General features: G+C 42.3%; 1 protein-coding gene across 8 annotated transcripts in view; it reads left to right on the forward strand.

Moving 5' to 3' along the window:
• The window catches only part of TAFA5 (TAFA chemokine like family member 5), a 343,012-nt gene that overhangs the window by 265,263 nt on the left and 55,587 nt on the right, over positions 1-22,162 (forward strand). For all 8 annotated transcript variants that reach the window (XM_083463853.1, XM_083463852.1, XM_083463855.1 and 5 more), the window contains exon 3: positions 1,199-1,326. In XM_083463853.1, coding sequence (XP_083319979.1) covers positions 1,199-1,326 — 128 coding nt within the window. The remainder of the gene's footprint in view (positions 1-1,198; positions 1,327-22,162) is intronic.

A 22,162-nucleotide genomic window follows, 5' to 3' on the forward strand; every position in this document is an offset into this window, starting at 1 on the left:
GGAAGAATTTTGAAGCTTTTGCTTCCATTTTCGATTAACCATAGCTTGCCTTTTCATCCATATCTGGATAAACTGTGATTAATCTGACCTATGGTTTGTTGAAACAAGCCAACTTCATACCTCATTTGATGAGCTGACCTGTTTCAGCAACCATAGTTAAGATCAACCACAATTTAGGGTTCAGAAATGACATGAAAGTGTGGTTAATCTGAAATGGAAGCAACACCATTCAATCTCCTTATAGTTGTGCCCAAGGAGAAGGGTCATGCTATACATTGGTTAAGCATTTTATTGAAATGGAGCATTGATGTATTGTCAAAATAAAGCGTGTTCTCCCTGAAATGAGAGCACGTGTTGCGGTGGGGTCTGCCAGGCCAACCCTTTGTTGCCAGGCAGGTAAAATTGTGATGGCCTGGGGCAACGATTGGATGGCCGGGTTGCTGGGGCAAATTGCATGTAGCAATTTTGGGGGGTGGGACCAAAGGCTTTAAATATTGGGGCACTCAGCTTTTGCTTTCTCTTTCGCTGAGTGCATCGGATCACCCGCCCGCTCGCCCTGAGTTCCAGTTTACCTTGCTATGCCTGTCATGGGGTCGTCTGCCGTTGGGGCAGGGGCCTAGTAGGAATTTTGTCCATTTGGCTGATTGGCTGGTGCCATTTGGTTTTTGCCTACTACTTAGCAATTCGTCACAACTTGTAAGGTTGCGGTTAGGCATTGGTTATAAAAATTGGTGGAGGAGGGGTAAGGATAGGCTGGGCCTGCCCCTCCAATGGTGGTGTGGAAGGGAATTCCGTTAAAGGAATCCTGGGGCATGCCACAATTTTGTCCAATCCCTGAAATGGGACCAGGGCCGGCAAGCCCTAGGAAGCAGGTTGGGTGAGCGGTGAGGGACTGTCACTCAGCTCAACTGATCCCCAATATTGTTTTCCTTTCACTGGCTTCCGAGGGAGTTCGGAAAGTCAGTTCTGTCCCAGGTGGGGGAACAGATAGTCATAGTCAATGCCTAAGCAACCACTCACAGATTATGTATTTTAATAAAGTTGTGGCCAAAATTATGCCAAAAACCTTAAACAAAAATTATGTGTGATTTGTGAATTATTTTGAGGGGTGGCTTGGGGACTCCACACACAAGCAACTCTTGTAGACAGGAAAACGTGAACTATAAGCTGATTTTTTTCTCTCTTTTGTTGTCCACAGCACGCATTATAAAAACAAAACAGTGGTGTGAAATGCTTCCATGTTTAGAAGGAGAAGGCTGTGATTTGCTAATCAATAAATCAGGCTGGACCTGTACACAACCAGGTGGGAGAATAAAGACAACTACGGTAAGCCTTTTCTGTTCTTTGTATACCTTTGCGTTCCACCTAAACTTTTCACTCATCAAACAGGTGTTTAGCCATAAATCCCACACACAAACACACCATTAATATGTGTGTGGAATCCAATATGCTTAGGTATCTGTCAGTATTTATAAGTTATGCTTTGCCATTGTCATGTGTACCCTGGAACTTGTCGCCTTGCGTGCTGCATGTGGGGTGGCCTTTGAAGACAGCTCAGATACTTCAGATAGTCCATAGTGTGGCACCAGAGCTTCTGTTGTATATAAGACTCTGGAAGCATGTGACACCAGTTTTATGTAAGTGACTAAATTCAGAGTGGTGCTTTTCCTCTTATACCTAAATAACTGGATCTTAGGCACCTTCTCCTATTTTTGTCCCCTTGAGATGTTGCCTAAGGCATCACCACTGTTTGAAATAAGGTATTCTGTTACTGGAAATCTGTCGGTTTGGGTGCTAGGATCTGGATTATGAAAGTCTGACCCTAGAAAGCCTTACAAGGTCCACGCTATTAGATTTCTAGGCATTCAGGGAAGTCAAACCGGTGGCTGGCTTTTTCCATAAGAAACTTTTAGATGAAAATTTGAGTTCTTTTTTGAGCATTCTCGACGTGTTCAGTGAAACTTTTAATACGGTTTTATGATGATTTTGATCTCTTTTATTTTGACTGTAAGCTGTTCTTGAGCACCTTCAGGTGGGAAACTGAAATATAAATGTAAATATAAATCAATTAATGCAAATAATTCAGACCAGGAAAGTTTAAGGAAAATGTCACCGTATCAAATATGTGGCTGAAATCATTCTCTGAGTTATGCATTTGGCAAGACCATATTTCTGTCTTTACACCTCACTTCCCACCTGATTCTGGCTGTCCATCAGATGCCTAATCACCCTAAGCAGCTTACACAGCTTAGTTTCACTAGACCAGGACAATATTCATTGGCAGCCTGCTCCCCCTTCGTCAGGAAATTTACTTGAGATGTACTTCCTTTGATTGTTGTTCACTCATGTTTGTATTCCTGATCCCACTGGTTCCATGCCATATTTTGTTGCAGAACTAATCAGTGAAAACTGAATCATCATAATATGTGAAGAGAAACCAGCATTAGAGTCTAAAAATAACAAGATGACTGTAATTTGCAAATTTGCAAGTGTATAAACCCCCAGGGATGTTGCAGTGACTTTAAAGTATGTCAGTGTGCCCCACTTTTTAAGGTCAAACTAGACATGGGCATTAACCCTTGTTGTTTGGCCTTCTGTTTTCTTCCTTTTTGTTTTTCACAAATAATGGGTGATCTGGATTTGGAACAGTGGCATGGGGAGAGGCCTTAAATCTTTGACTGCTGCTGTGGCTTCGTTCAGGATTGTGCAATGTGAAGAAGGTCCCCATCAATCCAGAGACATGGAAGTTCTAGACATGTCTTGCACCCAACTGGTGAATCACCAAGCAGAGTACACCTTCAGTTGCCTGACCTCCCAGGCAATTGGCAATTTCCTTGTTTTGATTTCCCAGCACATATTTATTGAGTCTTGGGGGCACATATTTATTGAGTCTTGGGGGCGTGGAGGGCCTGTATGTTCTATGGCTGGTGGACTGTGTTTGGCTTGGTGTTCACATTGTACAAGCTTTCTTTTATCCCTCCGAAGCAGCAGGGGTGGTGGTAAGAAGCAGCAGCACTGTGCATATTGGGACTAGGATGGAGTGGGCAAGGTACAAGCAATAATGTCAAGGGAGCTCTGGATTGACAGTGGCAGCCCTGGAGGCGTGTGCATATATTGCCACCACCAAAACTGAACTCACCCTCACCACTGCCATGCCCCTTCGTCTTCCTGGTGAGTGTACCACTACCACCAGGAAAACTCTACTGCTTGTTCCCAGAGAATATTATGTACACTATCTCTTTCCCCTAATGGACTATTAATTATATATTGTGGTTTCACTCATTGGTCTTTATTATGGCTTGAGTTCCACAAAGATTTGCCCCCCAAAGTATTGTGAGCTGTGCTTGTTAACTGTATCATAAATGATCTAGAGTAAGGGATGAGAAGCAGGGTTTCCTGATGATGTAAAATTGTTCAGGGTAGCTAAAGCAAATAGGAATTGCAAGGAGCTCCAAAAGGATCTCTCCAAACTGAGTGAATGGGCAGTAAAATGGGCAAATGCGGCTCAACGTAAGCAAGTATAAACTGATGTACACTGGGGTAAAAAAAAACCATCCCAATTTTACATATACTGTATGCTGCTGGGGTCTGAATTTGTGCTGGCTGACCAAGAATGAGAGAGACAGTGGGGTCATAGTGTATAACTTGATTAAGACATCAACCTGGTGTGTGATATCTGTGAAAAAGGCAAATGCCATCCAATGGATCATTCAGAAAGGGTCTTAACAACTAAACTTTTATTTATCATAATGGTGTTATACAAATCTATTTTGTGACTACACTTGGAATACTGTGTACAGTTCTTGTCTCCTCACCTCAAAAAGGATATTTATATGTTGGGAAAAGGTACAGAAAAGGGCGACCAAAATGATCAAGGATTTGGTTCCAACATTTGGGGTTGTTTAGTTTAGGGTAAACGGGAGAGCAGCTTCTCCTTTTCACGTTTCAGGGATATAACTTGGCAGTGTTTTCAAAGCAAAAAATACACTATCCTGTTGGTGTTATAGGCGAGATTAATTTTAGCACCAAAGTGTATATATATTGTCAATGATCCATCACTACTTAATTGTTACTTAATTAATTCCTTCTTTTACATGATGCGATTATAAGGCATGGAGCTTAACAGAACATTCATGCTCCAGTTCCTCAGCAGCTAACCTTTTTCAACTTCTGCGATTTTACTGCTAAATTGGCTGAAGTGGGAAATTAAGGAGTATGAAGAAGCTAAAAGAGAGCTCACAGTAGATAAAGGGTGTAATTACTCTGACACAGAGCTCAGTGCTTGGCTAGTAAAATTTACTAAGGATCCAGCTTCACCAAGGGATGTGACTTTCTTAATAGAGTTTACTTACACACAGAGCAACTTAGCATCCCCCACTATTAATATAAATGACATGCTGGTTGGGTGGGAAAGGTAATTTGTTCCTTACCATCAGCTTTATTATACTGTAGTTTGTTTCTACTAACTGAAATCCAAGTGAATTTCTTTTGCTACTATTCCGTACAAGCCCAGCCCCAAATAAATAAATCTATGGGCTCAGTTAGATCAAACAAAGGGAGTTGCCTCCATACTTACCTCCATCCTAAATAGTGGTAGATTTGGAAATAAACAGGTTTTTCTTACCATTTTATATCAGTAACCAGTTATCTGAATATGGGGGTGGGTGTCAGCAAATCTGCCAGAACTATAATCCTACTTCAAAAAGTGACTTCACCTGTAAAACGTTTTTCCCCAATGCCAGTTACTATAAAGGAGCAATAAGTATCTCCATGAAATAATGGAAAGGGAGAAAGAAAGAAAAATGTATCTGATATAAGGCCCAAATGGATAGCTGCTACAATCCTGGAAGAAATCTCAGTCTGATCACACAAATATTTGCATTGGTATCCCATACCCTCCAACATCCCACTGATCAAAATCAAGACACTCATTTTTTTTTTGTCCCAAGCTCTCGTGGGAGCTAGATGATTCGTGCCACAGCACTGGCCAAAAAATGAGACATTCCAGGATCCAATCAGAAGCCAGGATGGCTCCTGTAATTCTAGGGTGTCCTGCCTCCTGAGAGCCAGTGTGGTGTAGTGGTTAAGAGCGGTAGTCTTGTAATCTGGGGAACCGGGTTTGAGTCTCCGCTCCTCCACATGCAGCTGCTGGGTGACCTTGGGCCAGTCATACTTCTTTGAAGTCTCTCAGCCCCACTCACCTCACAGAGTGTTTGTTGTGGGGGAGGAAGGGAAAGGAGAATGTTAGCCGCTTTGAGACTCCTTAAAGGGAGTGAAAGGCGGGATATCAAATCCAAACTCCTCCTCCTCCTCCTCTTCTTCTTCTTCTTCTTCTTCTTCTTCTTCTTCTTAAATTGGAATGGTTGAGGGACCTGCTATCCGCAGCGTGGGGAGCCTTGCGGAGAACTCCTGCAAGGCTCCCCACGCTGTGAATGTCTGCCTGGCACGGGGGGTGCTCTGCTTCAGGGCGCCCATCGCGCTGGGTGGCAGGCTGCTATCCGCAGCCTAGACATCCCTGCGGGACCTCCCGTAGGGCTGCCTAGGCTGCGGATGTGTTCCTGAAGCCTGGAGAGCGAGAGGGGTCGGTGCGCACCGACCCCTCTCGCTCTCCAAGCTTCAGCAAAAGCCTGCATTCACCCCATAGGACGCACCCAGATTTCCCCTTCATTTTTGGAGGGGAAAAGTGCGTCCTATAGGGCGAAAAATATGGTATATGCTACTTATGCTAAATGAAAAAGAAGGACATTGAAGACGAGTCTAGATATAAGCTTCCTGTATAGTTTATTCTAAAGTTTATTCGGTTTCTAAGTATGTGTTTCTTTGAAACTCCCTGTCTTTAATATGAAGCACGTGCCTTTGATGTAAGGTCTGTCACATCTGTGGAAAATATTTCTTGTTGCTAAACCTAACCAGGCAAGGAATTTTGTCGCAAGTATTTGTTTTTTAAATTGTTGGTTTTATATCATTTTGGTTAACTTTATCATCTCTACTATTTCTAAAATCTGCTTTAACATTGTGGTGTTAAATGAATGTTATGTAAACCACTTTGAAATTTATTATTATTATTAAGCATTATATAAATCTTGTGCATCAAGGCCCTGAGGCCTCCCGCATATGTTGAATAATAACACTTGGAAATGGTATTTTAGGTTAATGGGCAAATAAAGGCCACCACTTTTATTGGTTACAGAATGTGAGTAGTATTGGCTTAGGCATTGAAATTGAATCGACTACATCTGACTCCTGCCTAAATCTTGCTAAACAAAAGAAAGATACTCTGCACATGCTCAGAGGCCTTATGGTCCTTGACAAGTGCTTGGAGTAAGGCATGGCATTCACTGAAGTGAAACTGGCAAGTCTTGCCTCAAATTTAGCCCTGGAGGGTATTTTATTGTTTTGCTACTTTTATGGAAGTAGCAATTGACCTATCTGATTCAAGTTTGGCCATGGTGTTCCTTCATCTTTTTTTACCTTTATGTGCTTCAAGGTGAGCTCTGATGTTGAAGTCAGGGGGTTGTATCTCATGCTTCTGTCTACCCAAGGAAGCTTATGGGAGCTTCAACTGTAGTCCGCTGTGCTTCCCAAAAAGCTTCTCCTGAATATTGCTTATAATAAGCAATTAAAATATACTGAGAACATGCAGTCTACCCACACCTTTTTATGCGGCAGATGGATTGTGTTGGTGGGGCTGGGGACTACTCCTGTGTGGATGTACACACGTAGATGTTGTAAAACACAATATGGTCTAGGCTTCTGAATGCCAGGCCACTGTCTGAGTCATCATAAGAATATTCTTCATCTGTTGCTGCTGAATTGTGACTTTCAAAGTCACAAAAATTAGATAGATAGATAGATAGATAGATAGATGATATAGATATAGATATAGATATAGATATAGATATAGATATAGATATAGATATAGATATAGATATAGATATAGATATAGATATAGATATAGATATATGCATTTTAAATACCACAGTTGAAAGCATGACCTACCAATAACACATTTAATCCCTCCTACTGCTAACCTATGAGCTAAAAGCCTTTTAAGGTTTAAATTTCTTCCTGAAAGTTGGAGGAGAACTACATGGGCCCACATCTTCTCAAAGATCATTTCATAACCTTAGAGCCAAAGTTGTAAAGGATGGGGGATGTGAATCCTGCATGTGTCCAGATGTTTGAAAATTCCCCAATTTAGATCATCCCTAACCAGCGTGGTCAGGGCTATCTGCAGAAGCTCTAACAAACGTGGCCTGATCAGATGACCAGATTGTAACAAAATGACTAAATAAATAAATAAAATGATGTTATGCCCATGAGAGTAATGCTTAATAACACTTGATCCTTATGAACAGTCCTTTAATTTAGCTTTTCAGCTATTGTGGGCCCAGTTGCAGCGCAGCCAGCTTTTTAACCCTGGCCAGTGGACCAGAGGAAACTTTGTCACTCTGGTCTACCTTCCAAACCCCTTTCACTTGGCTGCCCCTGATAGGGCAGTATAAACATTTGGCTTGGCAGGGTTTTAATCTGGCAGTATGGCTGGACCAGGGCACTTAAAACAGCTGGCAATGGAGAGCCTACTGTGATCCAGTCATATACCAATTTACCTGGGAATACTGAATGCAAGATACTTCTGAGTAGACATATATAGGATTTTGTTCTTGGGTTATGCCTTAATAATTGTAGTTTTTGGTCTGGATGAACATCAAGTGTGTGCTCTTAGTAGCAATCAGTGAAGGAGAAGCCAAGGTTTCTCTTTGCAGGTATTAGGGAAAAAATCAAGTTGCCCACGATGAAGGATTTTTCTACATACATAATATCATATGTATGAAACATAATATCATAGTACAATGCAGCATAGAAAACTTCCATCAGAAAAATGCTCTGCTATCTCCATTGACTACTTGGTTATATAATACATTGGCTGTATACAGTGTTTTAGGATGTTAGTAAATAATATATAATAAGAAGCAGTTTATAGATGTAAAGAATGCATAAATAAATAACCACCAGTATTATTTTATGAAGTAGTATTTATGTTGGCATAGGGGTGTGGGTGGCGCTGTGGTCTAAACCATAGAGCCTAGGGCTTGCTGATCGGAAGGTCGGCGGTTCGAATCCCTGCGATGGGGTGAGCTCCTGTTGCTTGGTCCCAGCTCCTCCCCTCCTAGCAGTTCGAAAGCATGTCAAAGTGCAAGTAGATACATAGGTCTATTTATCTGGCAGGAAGGTAAAAGGTGTTTCCGTGTGCTGCTTAGCCATGCTGGCCACATGACCCGGAAGCTGTCTGCGGACAAACGCCGGCTCCCTCGGCCTATAGAGCGAGATGAGTGCTGCAACCCCAGAGTCATCCACGACTGGACCTAACAGTCAGGGGTACCTTTACCTTTATTTATGTTGGCATTAAGCAATCTATGGTATAAAACAGATTTAAAATAAAAAGTCAACAAAAGAAACGGACAAAAAAGAGAGGGGAAAACACACTTTACCCCTCAGACAAGCCAATCCTTTGAACAGCTCAGTTAAAACTCAATACGAAAAGCTGTTGAGAGCACAAAATTAGCATGTACTAAACAGAAAAAGCTAAATCAGATCCAACCCTCATCTATTTTAAGCTGTAAAGCTGGGTTAGCTCTTCCAGACATTGCAGGAGTACAGTTCATGTTAGTCCTGATGATTAGTTATGCAGACTGGGGCTGATGGAAGTTGTAACTCCAATCAAATTTGCGGGGGCACTATAAATTCCCCATTTGTGCTACAAAACAATGTATATTGAGATTCCTGCATTGGGGTTGGACTACATGGCTCTCAGTGTCCCTTGGAATTCTACAATTCTATAATTCTATGCATAGTTGTATTAAATGTCACTGTGCAATCATCACAATATCCTTATATCTGAGCAAATGGCACATTTCATGTTGGCTTAGAACAATTTTTAAGGATGGCACAAAGTACCTAATGGTGATTTAGAGTAAGAAGAATCTGCTTTGCTTATAGATTTCTCTTTGTTATAGCTGCCAAGAAAATATTTTTTTTAAAAAATGGGTGAGAGGTTAGAAAGTCTTTGAGGCTAACATGGTATAGAGAAACAATTCTCATTTTATTCTCAAGATATTCAATAGCAGACATTGTTCTGTTTAACCGTTACAGCAAAGAGTGCATCGTGGCTTAAGGTGATATTCTGTGGACCAGTGACTGCATTTTGTCCCTAGTAATTTACTTCAGCCCCCTCCCTGCCAAACAACAACAGCAACCTATCACTATCACAGATTCAACATTGACTTTATTTTATTGCTGAAAATTCAAACTTTATTTCAGATTACAGTCACCTGACTGAGAAAGCCAACAATGTCAGAAATCCAGAATACTTCATTTCCAATCTCTCTTCCCTGCTTGATAACTCAGATTATGGGAAATGCTAGTTGATAATACCAGAGTTGTCTGTGACAGTAAATTCTTGAACTATAATAAATGATGCATTTGGTACTGAAGATTTCATTTCATGACATGTATGTTCAATTTCAGGTGGTGCTGGTTGTTTATGTAGTAGTCTAATTACCACAGTGTAATTTTACTGCATTGTATGAGGGGATATGGAATCTCTGTTAATGCTTGATTGGTAAAAGCTCACAAGAGATCCCTTGATATTCCAGTTGCTGAGTGATGAACCATATACTTAATTGCCTCCCATGCAAAAACAACACTGTCACCTCTAGTGACTTTTAACTTCATTGAACCAAGTAAAATGGGCAAGGTTTGCTGATAGAAGGGGGCAGGTTGATAATTTTGTAAATCTAAGGATTTGGGTCTTTCAGTCAATAGCAATCCTTGTGGAAAGGTAAAACTTTTCAGGGGTGTCTTAATAGGACCTGACTTTAAGAGGAATAAACACCTGGGGAGGGGATGTAGTAGCAACACAACCTGTTTTTATAAGGTTCAAACAAGAAATTTGCAAGAAACAGCACAATATTACTTGAATAAATAGCAACAATATAATAACAACATTAAACAGCAAGTTGCAATACATTTATCAAAAACAGCAGCATGCAGTAATTAATAAATAAAAATGCCAGTCGTCTATTTTAAAGGACCCCAATATTTAGGGTTGCCATATTTCATAAAGTGAAATTCTGGACACAAAACCTACTCTATTTCTCATCTAGAAGAAAAATTACTCCATGTCATCCCCACCTACCCATCCCGCAACATCTAGGGCAATTTATAATATTACCACCCTCTACCTCTCATTCCCAAACTAAATAAGATACCTTCAGGTGTGGTTGATGGTGGCATCTTCCATTGTAAACATTTCCAGGGAGGTAGTCATGTTTGGTTTCTTGAGCAAAAAAATAATGAATTATCTCGTGACATGCGAAAGCCTAACAAAAGTATGAATGGCATTGGCTTTCATGGACAGATGCACAACATCAGATGCACATGACAAATACAACCCAGAAACATGAGGAGTTAGGAGTCTATCGTGGTTTATTGCAAAGCAAGAGGTTACAGTCGGATCATTCCGTGAAACCTGCAACCCCGCCTGGTGGTTCAGGCAGTGGTATTTATAAACAGTGGCGTAGCGTGGGTTGTCAGCACCCGGGGCAAGGCAAGTAATTTGCGCCCCCTAACCTGTGGATTTGCGCCCCCTAACCCTAACCCCCATATGTTGCGCCTGGTGTGGCTGGCCCCCCCTGCACCCCCCACGCTACACCACTGTTTATAAAGTTTCAAACAAAGCATTTCAGTTTTCACCAATCATATACATCATCACCTCATTTCATGTTTAACACACATGCTCAATAAGCACTGGTAATTTTACTGATTCAGCGTGGTTCCCATCGTATTCTGTTACACTGTGTTAATATACAGTGGATGCTCGGGTTGCAAATCTGATCCATGCGGGATGCATGTTTGCAACCTGCGGCGTTTACAACCCGCAGCTGTGCGTCTGTGCACACACGGGTTGCGATTCGGCACTTCTGCGCATGTGCAAAGCGTGATTTAGCACTTATGCGCAACCGCTGAAACCTGGAAGTAACCTGTTCTGGTACAGTGGTACCTCGGGTTACATACGCTTCAGGTTACAGATGCTTCAGGTTACAGACTCTGCTAACCCAGAAATAATACCTCGGGTTAAGAACTTTGCTTCAGGATGAGAACAGAAATCGTGCTGTGGCGGCACGGCGGCAGCAGGAGACCCCATTAGCTAAAGTGGTGCTTCAGGTTAAGAATAGTTTCAGGTTAAGAACAGACCTCCAGAACGAATTAAGTACTTAACCCGAGGTACCACTGTACTTCCGGGTTCCGGTGATCCATAACCTGAAAAAACACAACCTGAAGCGTCTGTAACCCAAGGTATGACTGTAAATGTTGGGAACCTGTGTTACGTGTAGCCATTTGCACCTTGTAGCAACTTAGGTTCCAGCTTTCGGCTATATCTTTGTGATTCACATATTAGCTGTATTCCTGCCCCAATGTGGTGGTGGCGAGGGGTGGGGAGCAACTTGCAAAATCATCAATTTCATAAAGCAGCAGGTTACCATAACTTTCTCTATTAGAAGCACACTCAAGGATTTCCAGGGGCACACATTTTCACATTCCTTGTGGCTCTTTGGGCCACCACCACATTCCCACCCTTTCAAGCTTAAAGGTGTGAGATTACTCGCAACATTTAATTTGACCCTTAGGTAACTCATTTTGACCCTCTTGGGGCAGTTGGTGGTATTGCAAAAGTAACTGCTTTTGGGCTATGTTTGAAAGCATTTCAGAAACCAAGCAACGGACTAAGGCAAGTTAGCAAGGACTCATGGCCACAACAAGCTCAGCGAGATACACCCATCCTGGAAGATGTATGGTACATTCAGTGGTCTTGGCAACTCCCAGCAGTGGGCCAGTGGAATCACTGGGAGGTTACATTCCTTGAGAGCCAGTGTGGTGTAGTGGTTAAGGGTGGTGGACTCCTAATCTGGTGAACCGGGTTCGCTTCCCCGCTCCTCCACATGCAGCTGCTGGGTGCAGTGGCGTAGCGTGGGGGGTGCAGGGGGGGCTGGCCGCACCGGGCACAACATCTGGGGGTTAGGGTTAGGGGGCGCAAATCCACGGGTTAGGGGGCACAAATTACTTGCCTTGCCCCGGGTGCTGACAACCCACGCTACGCCACTGGCTGGGTGACCTTGGGCTAGTCACACTTCTTTTAAGTCTCTCAGCCCCACTCACCTCACAGAGTGTTTGTTGTGGGGGAGGAAGGGAAAGGAGACTGTTAGCTGCTTTGAGACTCCTTCGGGTAGTGATAAAGCGGGATATCAAATCCAAACTCCTCTTCTTATTATTCTTGACGCATCTGTTTACAGGCCATTCCATTGTTCCTTCCATTTCCTCCACTTTCTGCCACTTTCTTTGCTCAAAGCAGGTTCAAGGACATATTTCACTTTCTTAGAAACTGCTGGTCAGTCCATTCGGAAGGTTTTCCCAGCTCTACGCACGGGGAGCAATGGGAAATGTTGCCACCGCTACTGGATTTCCAGTAGGTTTGGCATTTAATCCACTTTGAGAGACGGCTTTTAAAGAGGGGTATAAAATAAATGAAGAAAATAAATAAATCCCAGTACACTGGTACAAATGTACCAAACGTGCCCCTTGCAACCCTCACTAATTTATTGACTCCTAACTATATAAGAGGTCAAAGGAACATTTTCAAATTACCGTACGATTTTGCTTGAATATTGGTATATATGTTTTTCTCCCCCCTAACTTTAATTTGCTCAGAAATGCAAATGAGAAGAGATTGCAAGGTTAGGGAAGTTTTCAGATGTAGTCAATAAAGTACAAATTATGCATAATATGGACGTTTCCAAATAGCCAACACATTACATTAGCAAAATTGCAGTGCAGATTCTGTTATGCATTAGTCCATGAATAGCCTCATAAATCTGTGTCTAGAAAGAAATGCTTATTACTAACAAGCATCTCCCCAAAGACCTGTTATTTTTTTAAAAATAAAAAACCCAAACTTCATTTTGTGCTTACTCAAAGATATAGGATAAGCACACACACACACCCTTTCCTGAAATGAATATAACATCAGAGGTTCTCTCAGTTCTGTCTAGAGAAATATGTGATTTATTTTTTTTACATGGTTCATGCTATTTCATTAGCATGAGAAATGCTGAGTGGTGTGTTTTGACTAAATACGTTTTCATTACTTCTGTATATAAGTCATCAGTTCTGAACTGACTTTGGATATGTTTATAATGCAAATGATTTCCAACAATTCCAGAATCCCTACTGTGAAATCACACTGTACATGTGATTTTCCTCATGGAATTCTTATGCATATATCCTTGAATTTGTATATTTTCACCTTGAATTCATGTATGGGGGTTCAAAATCTTTAATAGCTGAACAACAATCACACAATCTATTGTTGGTGAAAAACTTTAAATACCCTGTGCAGTGATACTTTGGTTGTCAAACTTAATCTGTTCCGGAAGTCCGTTCCAAAACCAAAGCGTTCTAAAACCAATGCACGCTTTCCCATAGAAAGTAATGCAAAATGGATTAATCCGTTCCAGACTTTTAAAAGCAACCCCTAAAACAGCAATTTAACATGAATTTTACTATCTAACCAGACCATTGATCCATAAAATGAAAGCAATAATGAATGTACTGTACTATGAACTAAATAAAACACTATTGTAGATGATAAAAATTAAAATTAAAAAAAATTCTTACCTGTACTGATGATAGTCATTGTTTGGGTGGGGGGCTTTTATCCATGTCCACAGTCACACAATCAATGAATCAATGAATGAATCAATCAATCAATCAATCAATCAATCAATCAATAGCTGAACTGGGATCCACACAGTCACAAAAACAAATTAACTGAAAAAGCCTCAAAACAAAAAACGCAAAATAAATAGCACCTCAGAACACTGCAGTCGGAAACCGAAGGCTTGAATTACAATTGGGGGGGGGGGGCGCAAATTAGCAGCGCAACAGGAAACACAGGGGGACTCAAAACGGAGCACGTTTGGCTTCCAGGAAAAAAAGTTCGAAAACCGGAACACCTACTTCCTGTTTTGTAGCGTTCGGGTTCCAAGTTGTTCATGAACTAAGCTGTTTGAAAACCGAGGTACCACTGTGCATGATTGATTCATCATTTTGGTATCACAGTGCCTTTAGACAAATGGACTTATGTACACAATCCTGCATATGATATATTACAATTGTTTGGGAGTCTTGGGCCATTTTTTAGTAGACCTCAATGCTGTAGCCACCCAGTAATTCCTCACTTGGCTGTCCCATCCCCATGCCACAGCCTTTTGGTTGGATCAATACCAGAACCAGCAACTCCTTGCATGCTGAGTATAAGTACCCAGGAGACAGACCCATTCAAGAGGCATGAAGGAAGGTCTTTACTCAGCTTGTTTCCATATGTGTCTGTCCATTGGCAATGGAAGATACAGTGGTGCCTCGCAAGACGAAATTAATCCATTCCGCGAGTCTCTTCTTCTTGCGGTTTTTTCATCTTGCGAAGCACGGCTATTAGCGGCTTAGCGGCTATTAACGGCTTAGCGGCTTTAAGAGAAAGGAAACAAACTCGCAAGAACTCGCAAGACGTTTCGTCTTGCGAAGCAAGCCCATAGGGAAATTCGTCTTGCGGAACGACTCAAAAAAGGGAAAACTCTTTCGTCTTGCGCGTTTTTCATCTTGCGAGGCATTCCTCTTGCGAGGTACCACTGTATCTGATTCGTGTATATTGTACATGTCACCAAATCATGATTGATACATTTGAGACATTTTTATTTTTTTTGGTCATTGTGGCTATAGTATTCATTTTATACAGCTATCGTTTTAAGTTTTATATTGTATCTATCAAATAGTTATGTACTACTTACATTCACAGGCTACCTTGTCTCCTTTGTATTCATATATTATTGATCAGGGAACACTTACTCTTGTTTCGTTTTTTGTTTTCACTTAGTCGTAAATAATAATTTCAGGATTGGAGTTTCCAGAGAGAATTCAAGTATCTCGTTGCAAAAGTAAAATGTACGAGAGATGATGGAGCCAATGATTTCACAAGGCTGCTATTAAATATACAGTGGTACCTTGGGTTAAGTACTTAATTTATTCCGGAGGTTCATTCTTAACCTGAAACTGTTCTTAACCTGAAGCACCACTTTAGCTAATGGGACCTCCTGCTGCTGTCACGCTGCCGGAGCATGATTTCTGTTCTCATCCTGATGCAAAGTTCTTAACCTGAAACACTATTTCTGGGTTAGCAGAGTGTAACCTGAAGCGTATGTAACCTGAAGCATATGTAACCCGAGATACCACTGTAAATCTACCAAAATTATTATTATTTTCTAGTGTGGATAGTGTTAACACTTCTAAAGAAACTACCAGGATATGCCTAACATACTTGGAGGTTTAATTTCTCCCCTTACAAATGATGTGAACTTTTTTTTAAGGAGACTTTAAAATAAGCATATTTTGCGGTAGGGGAGGTTGCACAAAGAGATTTCTTTTTCTAGCTGCTATTCCATATCTCTGTGAAGCTTTGGTTTTGAAGTTTGATTGTATGGTACTTTGTTTGAATTTCTGCTGTCTTATGTATGTGACCAAAACTGGGACAGGAGGAGGAAACTGTCACAATGTGAAAAAGGTATTTTTGAAGCAAGAAACCTGGAGGTTTCTTTTACTAGATGAAACCAATGGTCTATATTGTCTAATACTATATCCAAAAGTGGCAGTGGTGCCGCCAGAAAAATAAAATACATGCTGAGGAGAACACAAAAGGAGCAAACTCCATTTTGGGAAAGGGCAGGTGAAACATGGTGAAACGTGCCTTCCCTATAAGGCCCAAGTATTGGTTGTTGTTGATGAGCTATTTCCATGGCGAGGCTCCAAGGCCCATCCCATTTCTTAGATAATGAAACACACAGACACCAATACTTTGGGTTAATGGGGCGAATAAGGCCACAACTTTATTAGCTTAGGTACTGGAACTGAACCAACTACAGTGGTGCCTCGCAAGACGAAAAGAATCCGTTCCGCGAGTCTCTTCGTCTTGTGGTTTTTTCCATCTTGCGAAGCAAGCCCATTAGCGGCTTAGCGGATTAGCGCTATTAGCGGCTTAGCAGGTTTAGCGGATCAGCTGATAAGCGGCTTAGCGGCTTAACGGATTAGCTGTTAAGCGGCTTAGCGGATCAGCTGATAAGCGCCTTAGTGGATCAGCTGATAAGCGGCTTAGTGGATCAGCTGTTAAGCGGCTTAGCGGCTTAGGGGATCAGCTGATAAGCGGCTTAGCGGCTTAGGATCAGCTGATAAGCGGCTTAGCGGCTTAGAAAAAGGGGGGAAGGGGGGGAAAACCCGCCGGAACTCGCAGGGCATTGTCGTCTTGCGAAGCAAGCCCATAGGAAATTCGTTTTGCGAAGCACCTCCAAAACGGAAAACCCTTTTGTCTAGCGGGTTTTCCGTCTTGTGAGGCATTTGTCTTGCGGGGCACCACTGTATATCTGACTCCTGCCCATCATGCAGGTAGTCTAGTGAGGGTCAACCACCAGTAGGGGGAGCCCTGTTCATGTAGAGCAATTGCGAGCTCCCCCAGGGATCAAGGCATGGCCCTAGCCCATACCCGGGCTTTGGACAAGATCCACATCCCCAGATCCCTTTAACGCAGGCATGCCCAAAGTCCGTTTCAGGGGCCTAATCTGGTCCACTGGTCAGTTAAACTGTCACAGGGGCCAGATTAATTTCCTGGGGCAAAATCCTGAAGAAGCCTTTCAATCCTAAAAAAAAGCTCAACAACTTTGGGGTAGAAGGTCAACAACCTTGGTTGGTCCTTTGGTCGGCCCCCACAGCCCTTCACTGCATCACATCTGGCCCTCTTTGAAAAAAGTTTGGACACCACTGCTTTAACGGAATATAGTGGTGCCCCGCAAGACGAATGCCTCGCAAGACGGAAAACTCGCTAGACGAAAGGGTTTTCTGTTTTGGAGGTGCTTCGCAAAACGAATTTCCTATGGGCTTGCTTCGCAAGACGAAAATGTCTTGCGAGTTCCTGTGGGGTTTTTTCCCTCCCTCCCCCCTTTTTCCCAACCTGCTAAGCCGCTTATCAGCTGATCCGCTAAGCCGCTTAGCCGCTAATAGCGCTAATGGGCTTGCTTTGCAAGACGAAAAACCGCAAGACGAAGAGACTCGCGGAACAGATTCTTTTCGTCTTGCGAGGCATCACTGTACCCTTAAAGAGGAGGAGCAGGTGAAGGCCACAATCCCCAAACCAGGTTTTACCAATGCCTAACTTCCAAACTTTACAAAGTTGTGATGATTGCTACAAGGCAGGCGAAATCCACATGGCTAGTGCCAACTTGCCAAGTGGGAAAATTCCTACCCGGCCCCCTCAGCAGGTGACCAACCGTGGTCCATAGCAAGGCCAAGATGGCGAACACATGAAAATAGGGCGGGAGGGCGGGAGATCCGACGCAGGAGGAGAAAAGGAGACTGAGCCCCCAGCCGCGCGGATATTTAAACCAGGTAAGCAATGGCCCTGGTCAACCAGACTGGGCGGCCGTGGGGCGTGACACAGCCGGGATTCCCAACAATGCGGGCGGCATCGCCACGCCCCTGTACATGGAGTGTGCTTGTGGCCAGCCTGGGAGGGTGAGCGTTTTTGCCAGAGCTGCTTGGCCCCGTGCAGCACACTTATGGCTACTCACACAACTCTGGGAAGCTCCTAAGCAAGGCATGAAAGTGACAATCATCTTGCATTCTTTATTCCTACCCTGTGCTGGTATTCAAGGCATACTGCCTCTCTATATTAGCAAAGCCAGCCCACCCATGTGGCAAGGTGAGGCGACCGACTCGGGCGGCAGGATGCAGAGGGGCAGCAGATCCCAGTGTAGATCTTTATTCCCCATTTTTCCTGGTATAGATTTTGACTCAAAATTCTTCCCTGGTGGGGAGGAAGGCATCATTTTGAGGTACTTTGGGGGCCAAAATGTCTTGGGCCAGCCCTGTACATAAGATAGACTTTTCACCTGATGGAAAACAATCTAATCTCCTGTGCTCTTCGCAAAGACTTTAACTTCTCGGTTTCATATTTCCCAGACTGTTTGCTTTTTAATGTTTTCTATTAGTTTTCTATTAGCAAACTCTAATGGGATTCAATGAAATGTAGCTGGATGGAAAATAGAGGAAAATCCACTGATATATTTGTTGTACTACAGAAGAAAACAGGTTGCTTCTTTTTAAGCAGAAGGCACACTTTTCTTTTCCTTTCCTTTCCTTTCCTTTCCTTTCCTCTCTTTCTTTTTTTTTTTCACCATTGCAGATGTTTGCAGATCTGTGGCATGAGAATTGCTCATGGTAATGATATTCCAAAATATTCTAATCAGTGTTTATTCTGCCACGTTTTATTTTTGTTTGTGTTTGAAGGCAAGCTGGATGCAGAAATCTCTGAAATTGTAATGAAGCAGCTAGATAAAAATAAATGACCAAATGCCTATAATTTGAAAAAAATGTGATAAAATCACTGCCAGTTTATGGAAAGTTGCTTAACCGAGTCTCTGTGTTAAAGAGTTCCATTTTATTTGACAACAGAAGCACATTCTACAGTAAATTTGGAAAGGCAAGAATGGTTGGGAAATTTCACCTCGGGCCTGCTTAGATAACATTGTAAACTTTTTCATGCCTCCATCTTGACAACAGATCTTCAAAGTCATGGAAATACCATGACAACTGTCAAACTGGAGGCAGAGTTGTACTTTTTCACGGTAATCCACACCAAATATAACATTCCGCCATTTAAGTTTCTGTTGTAATTTGCTGCCCCCAAACAACAAGCAAGGAACCTTTTTGCTTTTCTTCTTTTTGCTTACCCACGCAATGCAGTTAATTGGTTGTTTCTCGCTTCCCCACAAAACACTCCTTAAGGGCACGCTTACAAGAATGCATTTGAAATAATATGTTAGTGTTTGTATTTAATTCTGGATTAATTAAATTGACATGGTCCCCAAAGTATAGTTTTGTGGCTTTAAAAATACAACTACACACTATAAATTCCTTTGAGGGTTGCTGAAAACTCCACCCATTGCATGTGGAATATGTGTTCTCAGATTTGCCAACTGTCTATTATTTTGCTGGTTCAATTAATAAAATCTTGAAAGCCAGGGAGCAATGGAGCCAGCTTGATAGAGCTCCCCCTTCCCCTGATATTGACCCAATCTGTATTTTTATGGTCCAACAAACTCCATTCTAGTTCAACACTTGACCTAAAAAGTTTTGTCTTGCCTCTATCTCAGATTCAGAATTACCACCACTCACAAAGTCCTCTCTTTCTCCACTTTTGTAATGCTATCCTGACACCTATCACTATGTAAACAATATTCTGGCTAGAATATTTGAATGGGAATGGTACAAATTCTATGTATCCATATATGTGTACATAACTGTGATGTTCTGAATATCCCTTTCCATTTATTATGCAATATAATTTTAATTTCTGAGGTGTTATATATATATATATATATATATTCGGGGACGCGGGTGGCGCTGTGGGTAAAACCTCAGTGCCTAGGACTTGCCGATCGTATGGTCTACGGTTTGAATCCCCACGGCGGGGTGAGCTCCCGTCGTTCGGTCCCAGCTCCTGCCCACCTAGCAGTTCGAAAGCACCCCTAAGTGCAAGTAGATAAATAGGTACCGCTTTATAGCGGGAAGGTAAACAGCATTTCTGTGTGCTGCAGTGGTGCTGGTTCACCAGAGCAGCTTCGTCACGCTGGCCACGTGACCCGGAAGTGTCTTCGGACAGCGCTGGCTCCTGGCCTCTTAAGTGAGATGAGCGTGCAACCCTAGAGTCGGACACGACTGGCCCGTACGGGCAGGGGTACCTTTACCTATATATCTATATCTATATCTATACAGTGGTGCCTCGCAAGACAAAAAGAATCCGTTCTGTGATTCTCTTCGTCTAGCGGTTTTTTCGTCTTGCGAAGCAAGCCCATTGACGGATTAGCGGATTAGCGCTATTAGCGGCTTTTAGTGGCTTATCGGCTTATCGGATCAGCTGATAAGCATCTTAGAAAAAGGGGGGGGAGGAAAAAAACCCCACAGGAACTTGCAAGACATTTTCGTCTTGCGAAGCAAGCCCATAGGAGATTCGTTTTGCGAAGCACCTCCAAAACGGAAAACTCTTTCATCTAGCGAGTTTTCCGTCTTGTGAGGCATTCGTCTTGGAGGGGCACCACTATATCTATATCTATCTCTATCTCTATCTCTATCTCTATCTCTATCTCTATCTCTATCTCTATCTCTATCTCTATCTATATCATCTATATCTATATCGCCCAGTAGCACTTAGTTGGTCTCTAAAGTGCTACTGGACAATTTTTTTAAAAAATTTTTTTATCCATTCACTGGTGTCACACACCTATTCACTTTCCGGATGCACTTTAATCTGGTAATGAAATAGTTTTAGTCTGTTTTTCCTCCATCTTATAGAAAAAATGGCTTGCTCACATACAAGATTTTACAGTTGTATCACAGCTGAACCTCTGAAATGGAAAATGGAAATAAAAACAAGAGAGATCTTAAACTGTAGTGGATTCTGTTGTGGGGATCCAAACTACACACGATGTGGGAGATCTGTGAAGATTTCCCACGTGCTTAATTTTCTGGGGAGGGGAAGTCCAATTTGGATTATATCTGCAGCCTTTGAAGAGAGAGCTGGTTGTTTCCCTCTTCTCATGTTGTTTCCCCAAAATTGCCAGTTCAACTAAACATGAATTAAGTTTATTTTGGACTTTTTGGTGTAGGAGTTTTCTAGTTCATATGCAAATTCATTTTCTTATATGTGTTTTTAGCCTGTAGATAATTTTGGCATTTAAGCTTAAAGTTGGGAAAAATAAGTAATTCACATTCCTCTGTGTGTGTGCTTTGATAATTTAGCACAGTAGGCTGCAATATTCCAAGTGCTGGGTGTGTGTGTGTTTCTGTTTGTTTTTGTTTGTTTGCTTTTGCCAAAGATTATTTGAATGATCTTGAAATGAACTGTGAAGTAAGCATGAACTGAACCAGTTCATTTAACAGAGGGACAAATGTGAACTTGAATTAGTTCCTTTTGGGACATGTTTTGAACTAGATTTTTTTCTTTTTTCTTTTTGTAAATGAACTTTCCAAGGTCTGATTGACTATTGTTCTGATACAGATTGTGGTATTTTAAAAACAGTAACTTTGCAAGGTGATTAGTTCTTGAACAACTTCGTCAATGCAGTAGACACTAGGAAAGTGTGACAGCATAGTGTATAGCAAGTCACCTGTGTTGAGTGGAGCCATAATGTTTTTAGTGTCCAAGTGAAGAAAAATGCCATCCTGTATTTACATATGTTTTCCTCTCTACTACCCGTTTACTTCAAGGGACATGGGTGGCCCTGTGGGTTAAACCGCTATACAGCGAATGTGCGGTGTTGCCACGTACGGCGCATGCATCGTACATAGCGACGCCACACATGCGCCCTACGTAGCGACACCTGCCCCAAGTGTCACAACGCCTTCCTTTGCCCCTGAAGACAGGCAAATGCCAGAAGCAACAGGTATCTCTTTCACATATACGTAAGACAGAGTAGCATAATTTGGGTTGGCTCAATGGGACGCAGGTGGTGCTGTGGGTTAAACCTAGGACTTGCCGATCAGAAGGTCGGCGGTTCGAATCCCCACGACAGGGTGAGCGCCCATTGCTCGGTCTCTGCTCCTGCCAACATAGCAGTTCAAAAGCACGTCAAAGTGCAAGTAGATAAATAGGTACTGCTCCAGCAGGAAGGTAAACGGTGTTTCCGTGTGCTGCTCTGGTCCACCAGAAGCATCTTAAACATGCTGGCTACATGACCCGGAAGCTGTACACCGGCTCCCTCGGCCAATAAAGCGAGATGAGCACCGCAACCCCAGTGTTGTCTGTGACTGGACCTAATGGTCAGGGGTCCCTTTACCCTTTACCTTTACCTGTTTACTTCAGTCCCTCTTGCGCATCTTAAACTGTTGCTTGGATAAAGCATGCAGTCACTCAAGACTGACATAGGAACTGTTCTGATTTTTGTCCAAGAATACACAAAAACAAGGCAACAGGGAGTTAAAGAGAAGTGAAAAATGGCAGACTCTA

Source organism: Podarcis liolepis (genome assembly GCF_965112155.1).
Source record: "Podarcis liolepis genome assembly, chromosome: 10".
Lineage (NCBI taxonomy): Eukaryota > Metazoa > Chordata > Lepidosauria > Squamata > Lacertidae > Podarcis > Podarcis liolepis.